Source organism: Coregonus clupeaformis, chromosome 36 (genome assembly GCF_020615455.1).
Source record: "Coregonus clupeaformis isolate EN_2021a chromosome 36, ASM2061545v1, whole genome shotgun sequence".
Lineage (NCBI taxonomy): Eukaryota > Metazoa > Chordata > Actinopteri > Salmoniformes > Salmonidae > Coregonus > Coregonus clupeaformis.
In genome coordinates this window covers 2,276,904-2,293,481 of record NC_059227.1, presented here as the reverse complement: position 1 = coordinate 2,293,481, position 16,578 = coordinate 2,276,904, and the positions used below count along the sequence as shown (strand labels likewise).

Below are 16,578 nucleotides of genomic sequence, written 5' to 3'. Positions count from 1 at the left end.
CATATAATGAGAGAGAGAAGAGAGAGAGAGAGAGAGAGAAGAGAGAGAGAGAAACAAAAAAGGAGAGAGAGACTATAGAGTTTGTTCTACCTTGATACACCTGCCAGGCTCAGCGGTCTCCCAGGCCTGTTTCATAGCTCTGATCTCATCCAGTCTCTCTGTGTCCTTCCTCACCTCGATGACCTCCGCATCACACTGGTCGCTCACCACACGCAGTGTCCAGTAAGGCTTCGACTGGTCCAGGCTCTACACACACACAGACGGATGTGAACACACACCCAAACACACACACGCTCACACACGCACACACGCACACAAATTGCCTTCATAAGCTTCAGAGGGAATTTACAGATATCTCCTGATATCTCTTTCTTATGGTGCTATAGACAGCCCTTCTTGCATGAAGAGAGAAGAGAGACAGCTCCAAGTCATGATGTTTTCACCTGTCTATCTCATCCATGCACATAATGGAGGATCATTTCTCAGCTCATCTATTCACAAATCATATCCTCTCTCTCTCTTTCAGCTCGCGCTTCATCAACGGTGCAGCAAAACAACGGCAACGTCAACATTTAAATTTTGTCAAGGAGAGCGGTTTTAGAGAAATCTGCCTTGCAAATCGCATTGTCTTCAGTGTTTGTGACAAAGAGGCAGTGGAGAAAAGCAATTATGAAGGGAGCAGAGCATGGTCAGAGCTGTAGTTAGATCTATTAAATCAATACAGGCATGCCTCCTGAGTGGCGCAAAGGTCTAAGGCACTGCATCTCAGTGCTAGAGGCGTCACTACAGACCCGGGTTCGATCCCAGGCTGTGTCACAGCGTCTTCCGGGTTAGGGGAGGGTTTGGCCGGCCGGGATGTCCTTGTCCCATTGCGCTCTAGCGAGTCCTTGTGGCGGGCCGGGCGCATGCACGCTGACTTCGGTTGCCAGTTGTACGGTGTTTCCTCAGACACATTGGTGCGGCTGGCTTCCGGGTTAAGCGAGCAGTGTGTCAAGACGAGTCCGTACGGGAGTTGCAGCGATGGGACAAGACTGTAACTACCAATTGGATTTCATGAAAATTGGGGAGAAAAATTGGTTAAAAAATTCAATAAATAAAAATAAATATATACAGGGATGACAGGATCACTGGTCTGCTCTGTCATGAGATAATATAATACACTTATTAGGTTAGTCAGAGGCTTTTATCCAAAGCTACATGTAACAAAACCATTTAGTAGATGCACAACTAATACTTTGAATCCCAAAGAAACAAAGGAACAACTACTAAGTTATTATCAAGTAATGCCCATATTTCGCTTTATAATGTCTATGTAAACAGCGTAGGGTATAATAATCAGTGGTGGTCAGCTGTCAGTTTGTAGTGTTACCTACCGTTTCCATCCTGGAGCCAGGCTTGGCTGGGGGTTTGTCCTTGTCGCCTTTGCCCTTGCGACTGCCCTTGGGGGTGGATGACTTCTGGCCCTCGCTGCTCTGGGCGTCACCACTGACCGGAGTTGTCTGGTCCTCGTGCTTCTCCCCGTGCACTATGACCAAGGACCAATGAGAAAAGAGGTCAACGATCAGATGGTCAGTAGCAGGACAGGTACACGCACTGAACCTATCAATCAAATGTATTTGTATAGCTCTCATTACATTACAAATATATACAGTATGTCAAAAAAGCACTTAGCAATCCAAGCCTTATAGATACATTGGTATTCTAATAACTTCTTAGTCTTGATTATATTTTATATTTACATTTTAGTCATTTAGCAGACGCTCTTATCCAGAGCGACTTACAGGAGCAATTAGGGTTAAGTGCCTTGCTTAAGGGCACATCGACAGATTTTTCACCTAGTCGGCTCGGGGATTAGAACCAGCGACTTTTCGGTTACTGGCACAACGCTCTTACCCACTAAGCTACATGCCGCATAGAGATTATGTGAGAGTATTCTGTGCATTATTCTGTGATAGTATTCTGTGCATTGTTCTGTGAGAGTAATCTGTGCATTGTGTATCTGACTTGTTTAGGTCTATATTCCTGTCAAGGTCTGATGCCTTCCTGCTGTTTATACAGTGGAATCACGACACATGGCAATGATCAAGCCATTCCAAACAACATTTCCACAAGGGAACGCCATTTGTGCAATACCATCATTGCTTAGAAAAACAACTGACGTGCATTACCATTACTGCATGAAAGGGCAATAAATGACAAGCAATTCTCCAGCCATTAAAATTAAGCAAAATTGTGTTTTTAATCCAAAAGTATTATGACCAACGTAGTCATTCTCATTAGTCCGTTCACACTCAATTGAGTAAAGATTAAGCGTACAACACAACACCTGTCAGCGTGTGTAGGAGACAGAGTGTGTGCTAGATGGCACTGTTGCACTGTGTTTGCTACTACTACTGTAAATCAATGCAACACTACCACTGCTATTCTCCAAGTCCCCCTTTTCCAATAGGAATGCTTGATAATCCCTCATTTTAACTGACAACCTGTAACATGTACTGAAGGGGTTGATAACTACAGAGCATGATGCTCACCTCACCAAGCCATTGTGATCACAACTCACCACTACCAATAACATTCCTGTCTAGTAAAAAATGCTGTTTTTTTAAACATTTAATAGAAGTCACTCTGTCTTGTCCACATCACAGACAATAATATCAAGGAAGTGAAACCATGGCAACGGCTAGCAGTGCTGCGCCACAGACCTAGCTTGGAAATCGCCCTGTACTACAGCGCATTCGGAAAGTATTCAGACCCCTTGACTTCTTCCACATTTTGTTACGTTACAGCCTTATTTTAAAATTGATTAAATTGTTTTTTTTTCATCAATCTACACAGAATACCCCATAATGACAAAGCAAAAACAGGTTTTTAAAAACATTTGCAAATTTATAAATAATATTCAGACCCTTTACTCAGTACTTTGTCGAAGCACCTTTGGCAGCGATTACAGCATTGAGTCTTCTTGGGTATGACGCTACAAGCTTGGCACACCGGTATTTGAGGAGTTTCTCCCATTCTTCTCTTAAGATCCTCTCAAGCTCTGTCAGATTGGATGGGGAGCGTCGCTGCACAGCTATTCTCAGGTCTCTCCAGAGATGTGCGATCGAGTTCAAGTCCGGGCTCTGGCTGGGCCACTCAAGGACATTCAGAGACTTGTCCCGAAGCCACTCCTGCGTTGTCTTGACTGTGTGCTTAGGGTCGTTGTCCTGTTGGAAGGTGAACCTTCACCCCCAGTCTGAGGTCCAGAGCACTCTGGAGCAGGTTTTCATCAAGGATCTCTCTGTACTTTGCTTCGTTCATCTTTCCCTCGATCCTGACTAGTCTCCCAGTCCCTGCCACTGAAAAACATGCCCACAGCATGATGCTGCCACCACCATGCTTCACTGTAGGGATGGTGCCAGGTTTCCTCCAGACGTGACGCTTGGCATTCAGGCCAAAGAGTTCAATCTTGGTTTCATCAGACCAGAGAATCTTGTTTCTCATGGTCTGAGAGTCTTTTAGGTGCCTTTGGCAAACTCCAAGCGGGCTGTCATGTGCCTTTTACTGAGGAGTGGCTTCCGTCTGGCCATTCTACCATAAAGACCTGATTGGTGGAGTGCTGCAGAGATGGTTGTCCTTCTGGAAGGTTCTCCCATCTCCACAGAGGAACTCTGGAGTTCTGTCAGAGTGACCATCCGGTTCTTGGTCACCTCCCTGACCAAGGCCCTTCTCCCCCGATGGCTCAGTTTGGACGGACGGCGAGCTCTAGGAAGAGTCTTGGTGGTTCCAAACGTATTTCAGTTTTTTATTTTTAATATATTTGCAAAAAAATTCTATAAACCTGTTTTCGCTTTGTCATTATGGGGGATTTTATTTGATCAATTTTAGAATAAGGCTGTAACGTAACAAAATGTGGAAAAAGGGAAAGGGTCTGAACACTTTCCGAATGCAGTATGGAAGATGTATTTTTGTCTTTGGTATGTACACTTATATCTAACCTATATCCTAAAGAGACTATAAACCTTGCCCTCCTGTAAGTAAACATCAAGCAGCCCAGTTCCTAGTCATTTAACCAGGACCAAGTAAATGAAGAACCTGCTCAGTGTATTGAGGGCATGGCTGAGAGGCTTGAAAGGCCAGTAGCAGCTACATAGAGCTGTAACCATGATCTGTTCCCACACCACTGAGACACAGAGTTAAACTGGGCGAAATTAATTCACTTTCCTTCTGTCAATATATTTTTTACACTAACGACCAGCACTTTAAAACATTCTGTCATATCTAATAGACAAATAGGACTCTCTTTTCCTTTAGAATCAATACACACATACCGGTAGGCATGAGAATTCAAGACTGCCTCAATGGACACTGACACACACGCACATATGTACAGAGAGAACCTTTATTCCGATTTTCTGCTGTGCAAACTGAATGGGTATAGGAGTTATTTTCCAGATTGCAAGATTGAGAAGACAAAAGGAATTCTAATATTATTAGGCAAGCAATTATCTTCAGGCAATCATGCAAATCTGACTGCACTCGCCTAGTCCCACCTCCCCCTCACCCCACCAATATCCATCCCTCAATTAATTTATCCCCTAAGTATTTTTTGCTTTTCTGAGTTTTAGTCAATTTTCTGTTTCTTCCCTTGCCCGTCTAATTTGTGCAGCATCCAAAGCCATCTGAGAGGCAGTAGCAATGACACGGGGTTATTGCCTCAATCAGAGGGGCCACAGGGCCTCCCAAATCACATCTAGTGATCTGCTAAAGCAGCTATATTCATCTGCCTTTCATTAGGGATGTGAATACAGCCCCATGGCTAGTCACAGGGCGAACAGACAGAGACCTGCCTGCCTGCTGCATATCTGGCACATTTCAGATGCAACATGCAAAACAATACGCTCGGAAAACAAACACAGGGATGCGACATCCGATCAGGATTCAGAGGAGAACATTGGGGGCATCTGAAATGCAATATGCAATATGGAAATGTGATTACTAACCTCATGCATATTGGGGGCATTATCTGAATTGCAATATGAATGAATTATGTGATTCCAACCCAAATATTCAGTTTATTTTAAAGTGAAGTTGAAACCTGACCCAAAATAACCCCAATATCTCTTTGGGATAATAGCCTATTGCTTCAGACTGCAGAGTAGTGTACCTGACCACAGATTGGGTGAAGTGAGGTGACCAGAGTGGACAAAGTGTGTCACTGGCTAGTGAGTAACTGTCCGAGACAGAAGAGAGGAGTCAAACTTTTTTTGGGGGTCTGAGACTAAATTCAAGAACTCAGTACATGTCATATCCCCCTTCATGTCATTCACTCGCGCAGATTACAAACACATTTGTCGGTTGGGACTTGTGAATCATCGGATGGCCTTTCTGAATGTCTGTGCAGAAGATAATATTATAATTCTGAGCCTCTTATTGGCAGCTGGGCTCACTCTTTGGCAGGATTGTGGGTATTGTGCATTTGTGATTTGTTGGTGTGTTCTCTAGGGGTCCGGCTGAAGGGGATTGTGCGTCTATGATTGGCTGGTGTGAGTACCTTTCATCTCGTTCCTCTCCAGGTCCCTGAGCGTATGGACAAAGGCCATCTGAGAGTTGTCGAGAGCCCAGCTCTTATGCAACACCTCCGCCACCACTATGTACTTATGGCCCTGAGAGAACGAGAGACAACAGTCAACAACAACAAAAACAACAACACACACACAAACAAGTACACCTGCACTATATACATGACCTTCAAATTCAGGCAATACAGTCAACAATAACAGTAATAGCATTTCCATCTGAGATGAGAGAGAAATAGAGAAAAACATCATAACAACAACACAACCACCACAGAGAAATATCAGCAGCACCTAAGCCACTGTCAGTGATACAGTATGTACTGAACGACCCTAAGAGAGACAGTCAAAGAGATACAGACACAGTAAACATCACATTTAGTTAGTTGTTCCTTTGTGATCATTTAGATACATGTATAATATAGTTCTAACAGTATGCTGTTTAGAGTGGTGTAAAAGCAGTTTGCCAGTGAGAATCAATATGTTGGTGTAGGGGCAAGCAGCATCTTGATCATTGACTGGGGCACCAAGCCACTATAATCCTGATCGATACCTCTTCATTCTGATCTGTCGCACCTGAACATCACTACATCAGATCAGAGGTTCGCTAATAGCTCATTACCATTGATGCTACAGGGTTGTTTTTGCTGTTGTTGTTTGATGTAACAGAGTTGAGAGAATGCTCAATAATCTGCCTCTGAAGAGAGGTTTCACCCAAAGACAGCGATGTCCATTGGAAGGGTACAATGTGACTCAGATAACCAGTAACTGAGTGTGTGAACCAAACTATCCCATACTGTCTGTTTGACTGTAACAGGGGAGCCTGTGAGGTCTGGCGGCAAACTCAGTAGCAACTCATAAATAATGTGGAAATCAGAGCTTCCCTTATAGGTAGAGCGATACGAGAGCAAAAGATAACAAAACAACTCGCCAATTCTTCTGTATCTTCACTCCTCATCAAACTCTTTCCTTCTTCCTTCCCCTCCTCCATAGCGTGTGTGTGTGTGTGTGACAGCATAATCTATCATATGGGCGATGGTTGAAAGGTGAGCTGTCAGCGTTGATACCATAGTCTCCATGGGTGGCTGGGTCTGGGTGTGAGGCTGGTTCTGGGTCTGGTCGGTCAGGGGGGGAGTCTCCGTGGCCATGCCCTCCTGGCCCCCTCCTCCCTGGGTAGAGCCTGTCACTCTGGCCTCTTCCTGGCTCTGCTTTCCATCTGCCTGGGGGGGTCCGCAGGAGGCGGCTGTGACACGCAAAACACAATATGGATTTTCATAGAAGTTCCAATTCCAAAAAACAAAATAAGAATAAAAATAAAAATGTCAGAAAAATGCTTTAGACCTTTCAGACAGATGAACGTGAGTGGAAACATAGATTGAGAGAGCAGTCTTGGAGTGTCAGGGTTTTTGCCTGTCTGTGTGTCAGAGTATTTTAGTGACAATGACAATCGGTCAAACCAGCCAAAATGCTTATCTTAGTCTCAAATCTTGACACATCTACCTTTGAGGGGAGTCGACCTGGTTATTTCACAGCATTATACACTGTAACGGAAAACTGTCATGTATACGGATATTTGGGGTATTCTTCACAGTAAAAATTGTACTCTGAAATTTTTTACTGCAGTATACTGTAAATGATGGTGCATTGTGTGAAAATGTTGTGGACAGGGAAAGAATTGCTGTATTTCGAATGGTACTGTAATTCCACCCCACAGAATACAGTACCGTACCGTACTTTTGGAGCGCCAAAAACCTTTTGACCACTAGTAGGTGCATGGTATTGTTGTTTCTGGCTCATTAACATATGTGGAGGCGTGCTTTGTAAGAGGCTATATTAGTTACACGAATGAGTGAGGTTGCTGTAACAATTTAACTTACAATTTAACATGTAAAGGGGACAGATTGGAGTGGCTGCAAGTCTTGAACCTTCAATGGTTGAGCATTTTGCCATGTGCCTTTTGGCTTGTTTTGCCCTGTAGTCACCGCCAGTTTGGATGACTTTCTTATGGCCTCTAGAAGTGCAAGTGATATAAAACACAAAATATTCATGCTGTAATGTGTAAAAACTTTACCTAGCATCCAACCTGTTGCACCAATCCCTTGTAATTACAGTAAAATACATCCATTCATCCATCTATTCAATAATTAATTCCGATTATCGTAGCATTTACTTTTTTACAGTATAATAAAGTCAATTTTACGGTATTGTACTGTGTGTCATTACACAGTACTTGATGCCGTATGTATATTACAGTATGAAATACAGAATTTTCCTTTCCACTGAGCATGCCTGTTACTGTCAAATTCACGGCAACCCCTTTACAGTGAACATACTCAAATGTTTATATGCAGGTTAGATTGAATATCTAGTCCTCAGTTTTACTTCTCTATCATTTGTCCCCAGGCCAACTCACTAATAACAAATTACGCAACTCAGAGATACTCTTAGCCCCTTGCCCAACCCTACAGGGGATATTCACCCTAAATGGTTGTTTACTCTCCCCTCACTATAGTTTAAGTAGCAGAAAACAGCATTGCATGATAAATGTTGTGCCTTCCGGACTGGATCTGATTGCGATTGACAGGTTGGCTGCAGGCCTGGCTGATAGACTATTCATTGATTCAGGGCATGTTTAAAGGCTGACAGGCAGACAGGCAGACAGGCAGACAGGCGGACAGACAGACAGACAGACAGACAGACAGACAGACAGGCAGACAGGCAGACAGGCGGACAGACAGACAGACATCACCATGGCGTGATGCTGCTGCTGTGTTCACAGTGTGGCAGAGAGAGAGAGAGAGAGAAAGGCTGGCACTGCAGAATATGAGCAGGAGACGCACAGTCACCATTACACTGAAAACAAATGGGTAATGTCATAGACTCGCAAAAACAGAATACCTTACCCTCCCCTACGTATGTATTTGGACAGTGATGCTAAAATGTTAAATGTGTCTCTATACTCCAGCATTTTGGATTCAAGATCAATTGTTTCATATGAGGTGACAGTACAGAATGTCACCTTTTACTTGAGGGTATTTCCATACATATTTTATATACAGTTTAGAAATGAAAGCACTTTATAGATCTAGTCCCCCCCCATTTGAAGATGTCATAAGATGTATTTGGACAAATGTCACTTATAGTGTACCAAAGTAGTCAAAAGTTTAGTAGTTGGTCCCATATTCCTAGCACGCAATGACTACATTAAGCTTGTGACGCTACAAACTCATTGGATGCATTTGTTTTAGTTGTGTTTTGGGTTGATGACTGGAGTAATTTTCTTTCTAAGTGAGTAGATGAGATGTTTCTGAAAGTTACAGAGGCTACAACAAAGCATGCTAACCTCTACTTACTTTGTCCTTCTGTAACTTTCTCACTCATCATCATTCATGATTCATTCATGATTATCCATAATCATGGTAGCATCCACATTCATGTAGAAATGTACCCAAACATCTTCTATTATTTTAACATTAAAAGTGACTCCAAAATGACACAATACATTATTCACAATTCACTTCTTATTGGACAAAACATAATCCGAAACACAACCAACACAAGCTGTAAATGCCTCCAACAAGTTTGTAGAGTCACAAGCTTCATGTAGTCATTGTGTGCAAGGAATATGGGACCAAATACTACACTTTTGACTACTTTAACCCTCATCCTAACAACATATTTTACATACATGGATCACCAACTGGTGTCATTTTGACCCCAAGAAGAAACTATTGGAAAAGCAACAATCATAGCAAAATATGATTGTTGCTTAATTCTTAATTCTTATCAAAACATCATAAGACATATAAATAATGTTTTCTGAAATACAAACTACCAAAACAGCCTGGTATTTTAGCAAAATTACTGTTAATTTGCATATAAATATAAATGTGTCTCTTAAATAACGTGCAGCTTTTTTTTTTACAAAGTACAACCAACGTAAGTACTAAAAAGCAGATTTACCATCACTTGACTGTAGTATCATTTCGTTTTTAGAATTTTTAAGTGTCATATTGATGTGGTAAATACGACTGTCATTTAAAGGGGCGGTACACAATGACCAAGAATATAGCTTAGTTTTTGTTATTTACTTACCCCACAACCAGCATTAGCATCACTGCTAGTGAAACAATGGGAGTGATAGGGCTTATGGCAGTATGCTTTAATAAGCATACTCATATCCTCAAAATCACTTCAAACCAAATGTTATAGCAACCCAAATACCATTACATGTTGCACATTTAGAATATTGGAGGATATTATAGGAATTCTGGTTTTTACAATGTACAATTCTGGAATACACATCAATATGTGAACATTTAGAGGGTAGCTGGTTTCTGTACTACAGTTCTACCAAGTATTCATACCACTGGCAAGCTTTTATGAACTGTTTTGACTGCAACTAAGCATCTATGTAAAGTAATTTAGATTTTCTACACGGTCATACCTAGTTATAAACAGTTACAACCATAGGTGAGTACATAAGGTGCTCCATCTTTACAGGTGATCTGTCTATCTGGTTAAAATCACTGATACAGGTCCCCCTCCACCCTCTGAGGATATTTACTGTATATCTTATAACTTAAGAGAAACCTGGATTCAAATAAACACTTTTTTAGATTTGCCCTAGAATAACTACCTTCGGAGAATGCACACCAATACAGCTTTCAGAGTGTATCTGAGTTCTGTACTGCAGTTCTATTAAGTATGTATACCATTGGCAGATTTCTTTATGCACAAAAATAAGGTACTTATTTTTTTTTTTTTACACAGTCATACAATACGTGGTATAGAAAAGTACAATCTTAGGAGAGTATATGGGGTGCTATATCTTGGCAGACGATCTGTCTATATGGCCAAAATCGCTGATACAGGTCCCCCTCCACCCTCTGGTGGTATGGATAACTTGTAATTATGTCTCCAGAGAAAACTAGATTCAAATAAAGGTCCTATTTATCAAATTACTATAGGCGGAATTAGGTGTTTTTGGCTGGGGTCAAATCTTTATAATTTTTTTGTCGCACAGTTCTCTCAAAATAAAAGTACTGGTCGCACAGCATTTGGTCGCACTTTAGAGCCCTGGGTCTAAATTACCCCAAAGTCCATAATGATACAGAAACACGAAACAATTATTTATATTTGTTAAGAACAAGTTGATAGACAGAGTCATGAAAAATAGGAAGAATTGAATAAACCACATTTGGGCTATGATAACAAATATACCTCTGGGTCAAAATGACCCCAGTCAGTAGTATGAGGTTTTTCTATTATTTCACTTTTTCTTCTCTGCATTGTTGGGAAGAGCCCGTAAGTAAGCATTTCACTGTTAGTCTACACCTGTTGTTTACGAAGCATGTGACAAATAAAATGTGATTTGATGAGGGTTAAAATGCTATAAGTGAAATGTGTCCAAATACTTCAATCTTCAAATGGGGGTCTAGATACAGTATATGAAGTGCTTTCATTTATATTTGGTAAATCAGATATGTATTTTAAAAAATACTGTATATACAGCCAAATTTACAATTTTAGCATCACTGTCCAAATACATACAGTGCATTCGGAAAGTATTCAGACCCCTTGACTTTTTCCACATTTTGTTACGTTAATGCCTTATTCTAAAATTGATACAATAATTTTTTTCCTCATCAATCTACACACAACACCCCATAATGACTGTTTTTTAGAAATTGTAAAAATAAAACACGGAAATATCACATTTACATAAGTATTCAGACCCTTTACTCAGTACTTTGTTGAGGCACCTTTGGCAGCGATTACAGCCTTGAGTCTTCTTGGGTATGACGCTACAAGCTTGTGGAGTTTCTGCCATTCTTCTCTGCAGATCCTCTCAAGCTCTGTCAGGTTGGATGGGGAGCATCGCTGCACAGCTATTTTCAGGTCTCTCCAGAGATGATCGATCGGGTTCAAGTCCGGGCTCTGGCTCGGCCACTCAAGGACATTCAGAGACTTGTCCCGAAGCCACTCCTGCATTGTCATGGCTGTGTGCTTAGGGTCATTGTCCTGTTGGAAGCTGAACCTTCGCCCCAGTCTGAGATCCAGAGTAGGTTTTCATCAAGGATCTCTCTGTACTTTGCTCCGTTCATCTTTCCCTCGATTCTGACTAGTCTCCCTGCCACTGAAAAACATAACTATAATAATAATAAACATCCCCACAGCATGATGCTGCCACCACCATGCTTCACCGTAGGGATGGTGCTAGGTTTCCTCCAGATGTGACGCTTGGAATTCAGGCCAACGAGTTCAATCTTGGTGTCATCAGACCAGAGAATCTTTTTTCTCATGGTCTGAGAGTCCTTTAGGTGCCTTTGGCAAACTCCAAGCAGGCAGTCATGTTCATTTTACTGAGGAGTGGCTTCCGTCTGCCCACTCTACCATAAAGGCCTGATTGGTGGAGTGCTGCAGAGATGGTTGTCCTTCTGGAAGGTTCTCCTATCTCTACAGATGAACTCTGGAGCTCTGTCAGAGTTACCATCGGGTTCTTGGTCACCTCCCTGACCAAGGCCCTTCCCCCCCCGATTGCTCAGTTTGGCTGGGCGGCCAGCTCTAGGAAGAGTCTTGGTGGTTCCAAACTTCTTTCATTTCAGAATGATGGAGGCCACGGTGGTCTTGGGGACCTTCAATGCTGCAGACATTTTTTGGTACCCTTCCCCAGATCTGTGCCTCGACACTATCCTGTCTCGGAGCACTACGGACAATTCCTTCGACCTCATGGCTTGGTTTTTGCTCTGACATGCAGTGTCAACTGTGGGACCTTATATAGACCAGTGTGTACCTTTCCAAATCATGTCCAATCAATTGAATTTACCACAGGTGGACTCCAATTAAGTTGTAGAAACAGCTCAAGGATGATCAATGGAAACAGGATGCACCTGAGCTCAACTTCGAGTCTCATAGCAAAGGGTGCAAATACTTATATAAATAAGGTATTTCGGTTATTTATTTGTAAAATAAAAAAATGTAATGAATTTTAGAATAAGGCTGTAACGTAACAAAATGTGGAAAAAGTAAAGGGGTCTGAATACATTCCGAATGCATTGTATGTAGACGGGAGTGTATATCGTCATCTACAGTATCTGCAACAAACATGGCAGTATCGGCGTGTGTGTGTGTTTGTGTGTGTGTGTGCGCAAGGGAGGGAGGCTGGCCCTGGCCATCAGAAAGTCACTACTCTAGGGTGACACTTGCCTGGTGTGAGGCTAGGGACAGCACGATTCAGACTGTGACCATGATGTACTGTACACACTGTGTATAAGGTTGGCTGTGAGAGCTGGCAGATATCTCTTTAAAACGATAGGTACATCACAGTATATGGGTCTTTCTATAAACTAGGGTACCAGTGAGGATTTCCTACACTGGACAACTTGTTACAGCTGTTGATAAATCATTGATAATCTGCAAAATACAAATCATGTCACTAAATTAAGGTATAAGGGGGGATCATAGCTACTGTATATTCAATAAAATGCACAAGTTGATTTAAAACCTATGTTTAAACCTTTATCATGGTTGGCGTTTTGACGGATTGGTTCAAAATTGTGTGACATCAAATATTACTTTTCTGTCCTTGCATTTATGGCACTTGAACCCTGTAAAAATCCTGAATCTATCTGTCTGACAGTTTTTTGTATAGAGATCTCAGAAATGCAGTGTAACTACATAACATTTTGTGTCTCCATATGTTACGGGGTGAAAACAGTTTTCATGGGCACACAAATCCAAAATGATGTATGCGATTGCGAAATCGAATGCTTCTAACCGAAAGAGTCACCTTGATACTTAAAACCTAAATCGATACTATCATTAACGTGGTTCTTCAATAATTATGCATAATACATGTTGGATGAGCATTTGGTGTCTAGCTGATTAGTTATGGTGAGACATTTTCACACATCATCATCTGATCCAGGAAGGAATTTTCCGAATGACAGTCAAGTGATGAACAGCTGTTGTGCAACAAAAGCCCAAGTGCTGGAAAAGAATATTTTGGTGTCTCATTTGTTACGCCGGTTAAGACAGTTGTGCCTGGATCCACATAGTGAATTGATGTTGACCATCGGTTGTTGTCTGCTTGATTTACAGAAGGGTGCGTTAGATTTAACAGAGAAAGCATCAAGGTAATGAGTTCATGTTTTCATGGTTTTGTGCCTCGGATTGGACACAGAGTCTACTGTGCGCAATTGTGTAGGACAGACTATTGCGCAACACCCAACACTATTCCTGTTCATTATTCTGGATATAATGACAACAAATGACATAGCCTAGTGGGCTTATTCACATTATGATCTGGTAATGAAATAACATGACAAATACATTTTGTTTTCCATGTTACAACTGCAATTTTAAACAATACAAGGGTAGTCCCGTGTAGCTCAGTTGGTAGAGCATGGTGCTTGCAACGCCAGGGATGTGGGTTCGATTCCCACGGGGGACAAGTATGAAAATGTATGCACTCACTAACTGTAAGTCGCTCTGGATAAGAGCGTCTGCTAAATTATTTAAATGTAAATGCTTGAAGTAGCCTACTTGAATATGAAAATCTATGTAATTATTGTAGCCAATATATAAGTTCTCCTGCTCCCTTATAATTATCTGAGATTTCATTTTTGATCTGTTTTTGTGAGAGATGTGGCTACTTTTGTTTGTTTCCCGCCGTTTCAATTGAAGAGTGTTGCGCTACTCTGCTACGGTAAAACCACATGCGGTTATTATGATGATGACAACATCTAACGTTGGCTTCAACTTGGCTTTCCATACAAATCCTTCCATTAAAAAAGGAACCTGGTTTTCGGTCACTGAAAGTCCTTGAATTTGACTTGCCAATGTCTGTATGAACCCTGCTTAAAGGATGTACACTACCAGTCAAAAGTTTGGACACACCTACTCAGTGAAGTGTTTTTCTTTATTTTTTTTTACTATTTTCTACATTGTAGAATAATAGTGAAGACATCAAAACTATGAAATAACACATATGGAATCATGTAGTAACCAAAAAAGGGTTAAACAAATCAAAATATATTTTATATTTGAGATTCTTCAAATAGCCACCCTTTACCTTGATGACAGCTTTGCACACTCTTGGCATTCTCTCAACCAACTTCATGAGGTAGTCACCTGAAAACACAATGACTCCTCTAAGAAGCACTTTTTGTATTTTCTTCCATCCGACCTTAAAACATTGTTACTCACAGTTGTTAGGATGGAACTGGAATACCGGGATGAGCACATGGCCTTTCCCAGTGTTACTGGCCACCACTTCCTCATGGTCCAGGACGGAGAGGCGGATGTGAACATCCGGTTTGGACGTCTGGAACTGGACCGTACCGGCGTGGTCCGCGGTCACCTTCACAGAATACCTGTCGTAATATACAGAGTTTATTATTGGTAGTGCCAGGAGGTTTTCCTAACCATGTGATCTGACCAGGAACGACTAAGCCCTCAATCAATTATATGTGATCAATTATGAATTCCTGATTAATCATATAACTGATTACAATTAAATGAGGCACCTTCCAACCTAAGTACGTATGTTTTACCCTGTCATTATTCCGTTATGCTACCTGCAGATGACGTTCCTGTCATTGGGAATGTAGTAATCCTGGAATTCCTTCACAGAGAAGTTGTTGAGAGGAGTCTCTCGTCCCAGACAAGGAAGCGGATCATGTGAGCCAATCAGACGCATCCTCCACTTGGCACCCACAAGGGGTGTGTCAGGTGTGTGGGCCTCCGCCACAAAGGTGTATCCATGCTACAGGGAGGTGGTTATGAGGCATGAGGGTCAGTTTCTCACACACACACAAATACATGCACACCCACACACATATACTGTACCTACCTATCACACAATAACACAATCATAGAGCCACATTCCCACACTGTAAATCACAAAAACCTGATTAGTTTTTTATATACACATACATATTAAGTTTACATACACCTTAGACAAATACATTTAAACTCCATATTTCACAATTCCTGACATATAATCCTAGTAAAAATTCCCTGTCTTCTGTCAGTTAGGATCACCACTTTATTTTAAGAATGTGAAATGTCAGAATAATAGTAGAGAGAATGATTTATTTCAGCTTTTATTTCTTTCATCACATTCCCATTAGGTAAGAAGTTTACATACACTCAATTAGTATGTGGTAGCATTGCCTTTAAATTGTTTAACTTGGGTCAAACGTTTCGGGTAGCCTTCCACAAACTTCCCACAATAAATTGGGTGAATTTTGGCCCATTCCTCCTGACAGAGCTGGTGTAACTGAGTCAGGTTTGTAGGCCTCCTTACTCGCACATGCTTTTTCAGTTCTGCCAACAAATTTTCTATAGGGTTGAGGTCAGGGCTTTGTGATGGCCACTCCAATACCTTGACATTGTTGTCCTTAAGCCATTTTGCCACAACTTTGGAAGTATGCTTGGGGTCATTGTCCATTTGGAAGACCATTTGCGACCAAGCTTTAACTTCCTGACTGATGTCTTGAGATGTTGCTTCAATATATCCACATAATTTTCCTTCCTCATGATGCCATCTATTTTGTGAAGTGCACCAGTCCCTCCTGCAGCAAGGCACCCCCACAGCATGATGTAACCCCCTTTTTCCTCCAAACATAACAATGGTCATTATGGCCAAACAGTTCTATTTTTGTTTCATCAGACCAGAGGACATTTCTCCAAAAAGTACAATCTTTGTCCCCATGTGCAGTTGCAAACCGTAGTCTGGCTTTTTTATGGCGGTTTTGGAGCAGTGGCTTCTTCCTTTCTGAGCGGCCTTTCAGGTTATGTCGATATAGGACTTGCTTTACTGTGGATATAGATACTTTTCTACCCGTTTCCTCCAGCATCTTCACAAGGTCCTTTGCTGTTGTTCTGGGATTGATTTGCACTTTTCACACCAAAGTACGTTCATCTCTAGGAGACAGAACGCGTCTCCTTCCTGAGCGGTATGATGGCTGCGTGGTCCCATGGTATTTATAGCTGCATACTATTGTTTGTACAGATG

General features: G+C 41.6%; 1 protein-coding gene across 1 annotated transcript in view; it reads right to left on the bottom strand.

Moving 5' to 3' along the window:
* adgb (androglobin) overlaps positions 1 to 16,578 on the bottom strand; it is a 94,391-nt gene that overhangs the window by 9,231 nt on the left and 68,582 nt on the right. The window contains exons 27-32 of the mRNA XM_041865892.1: positions 15,137 to 15,324; positions 14,766 to 14,932; positions 6,623 to 6,798; positions 5,534 to 5,645; positions 1,374 to 1,525; positions 91 to 246 (exon numbers count right to left, since the gene is read on the bottom strand). Of these exons, the coding sequence (XP_041721826.1) occupies positions 91 to 246; positions 1,374 to 1,525; positions 5,534 to 5,645; positions 6,623 to 6,798; positions 14,766 to 14,932; positions 15,137 to 15,324 (951 nt within the window). The remainder of the gene's footprint in view (positions 1 to 90; positions 247 to 1,373; positions 1,526 to 5,533; positions 5,646 to 6,622; positions 6,799 to 14,765; positions 14,933 to 15,136; positions 15,325 to 16,578) is intronic.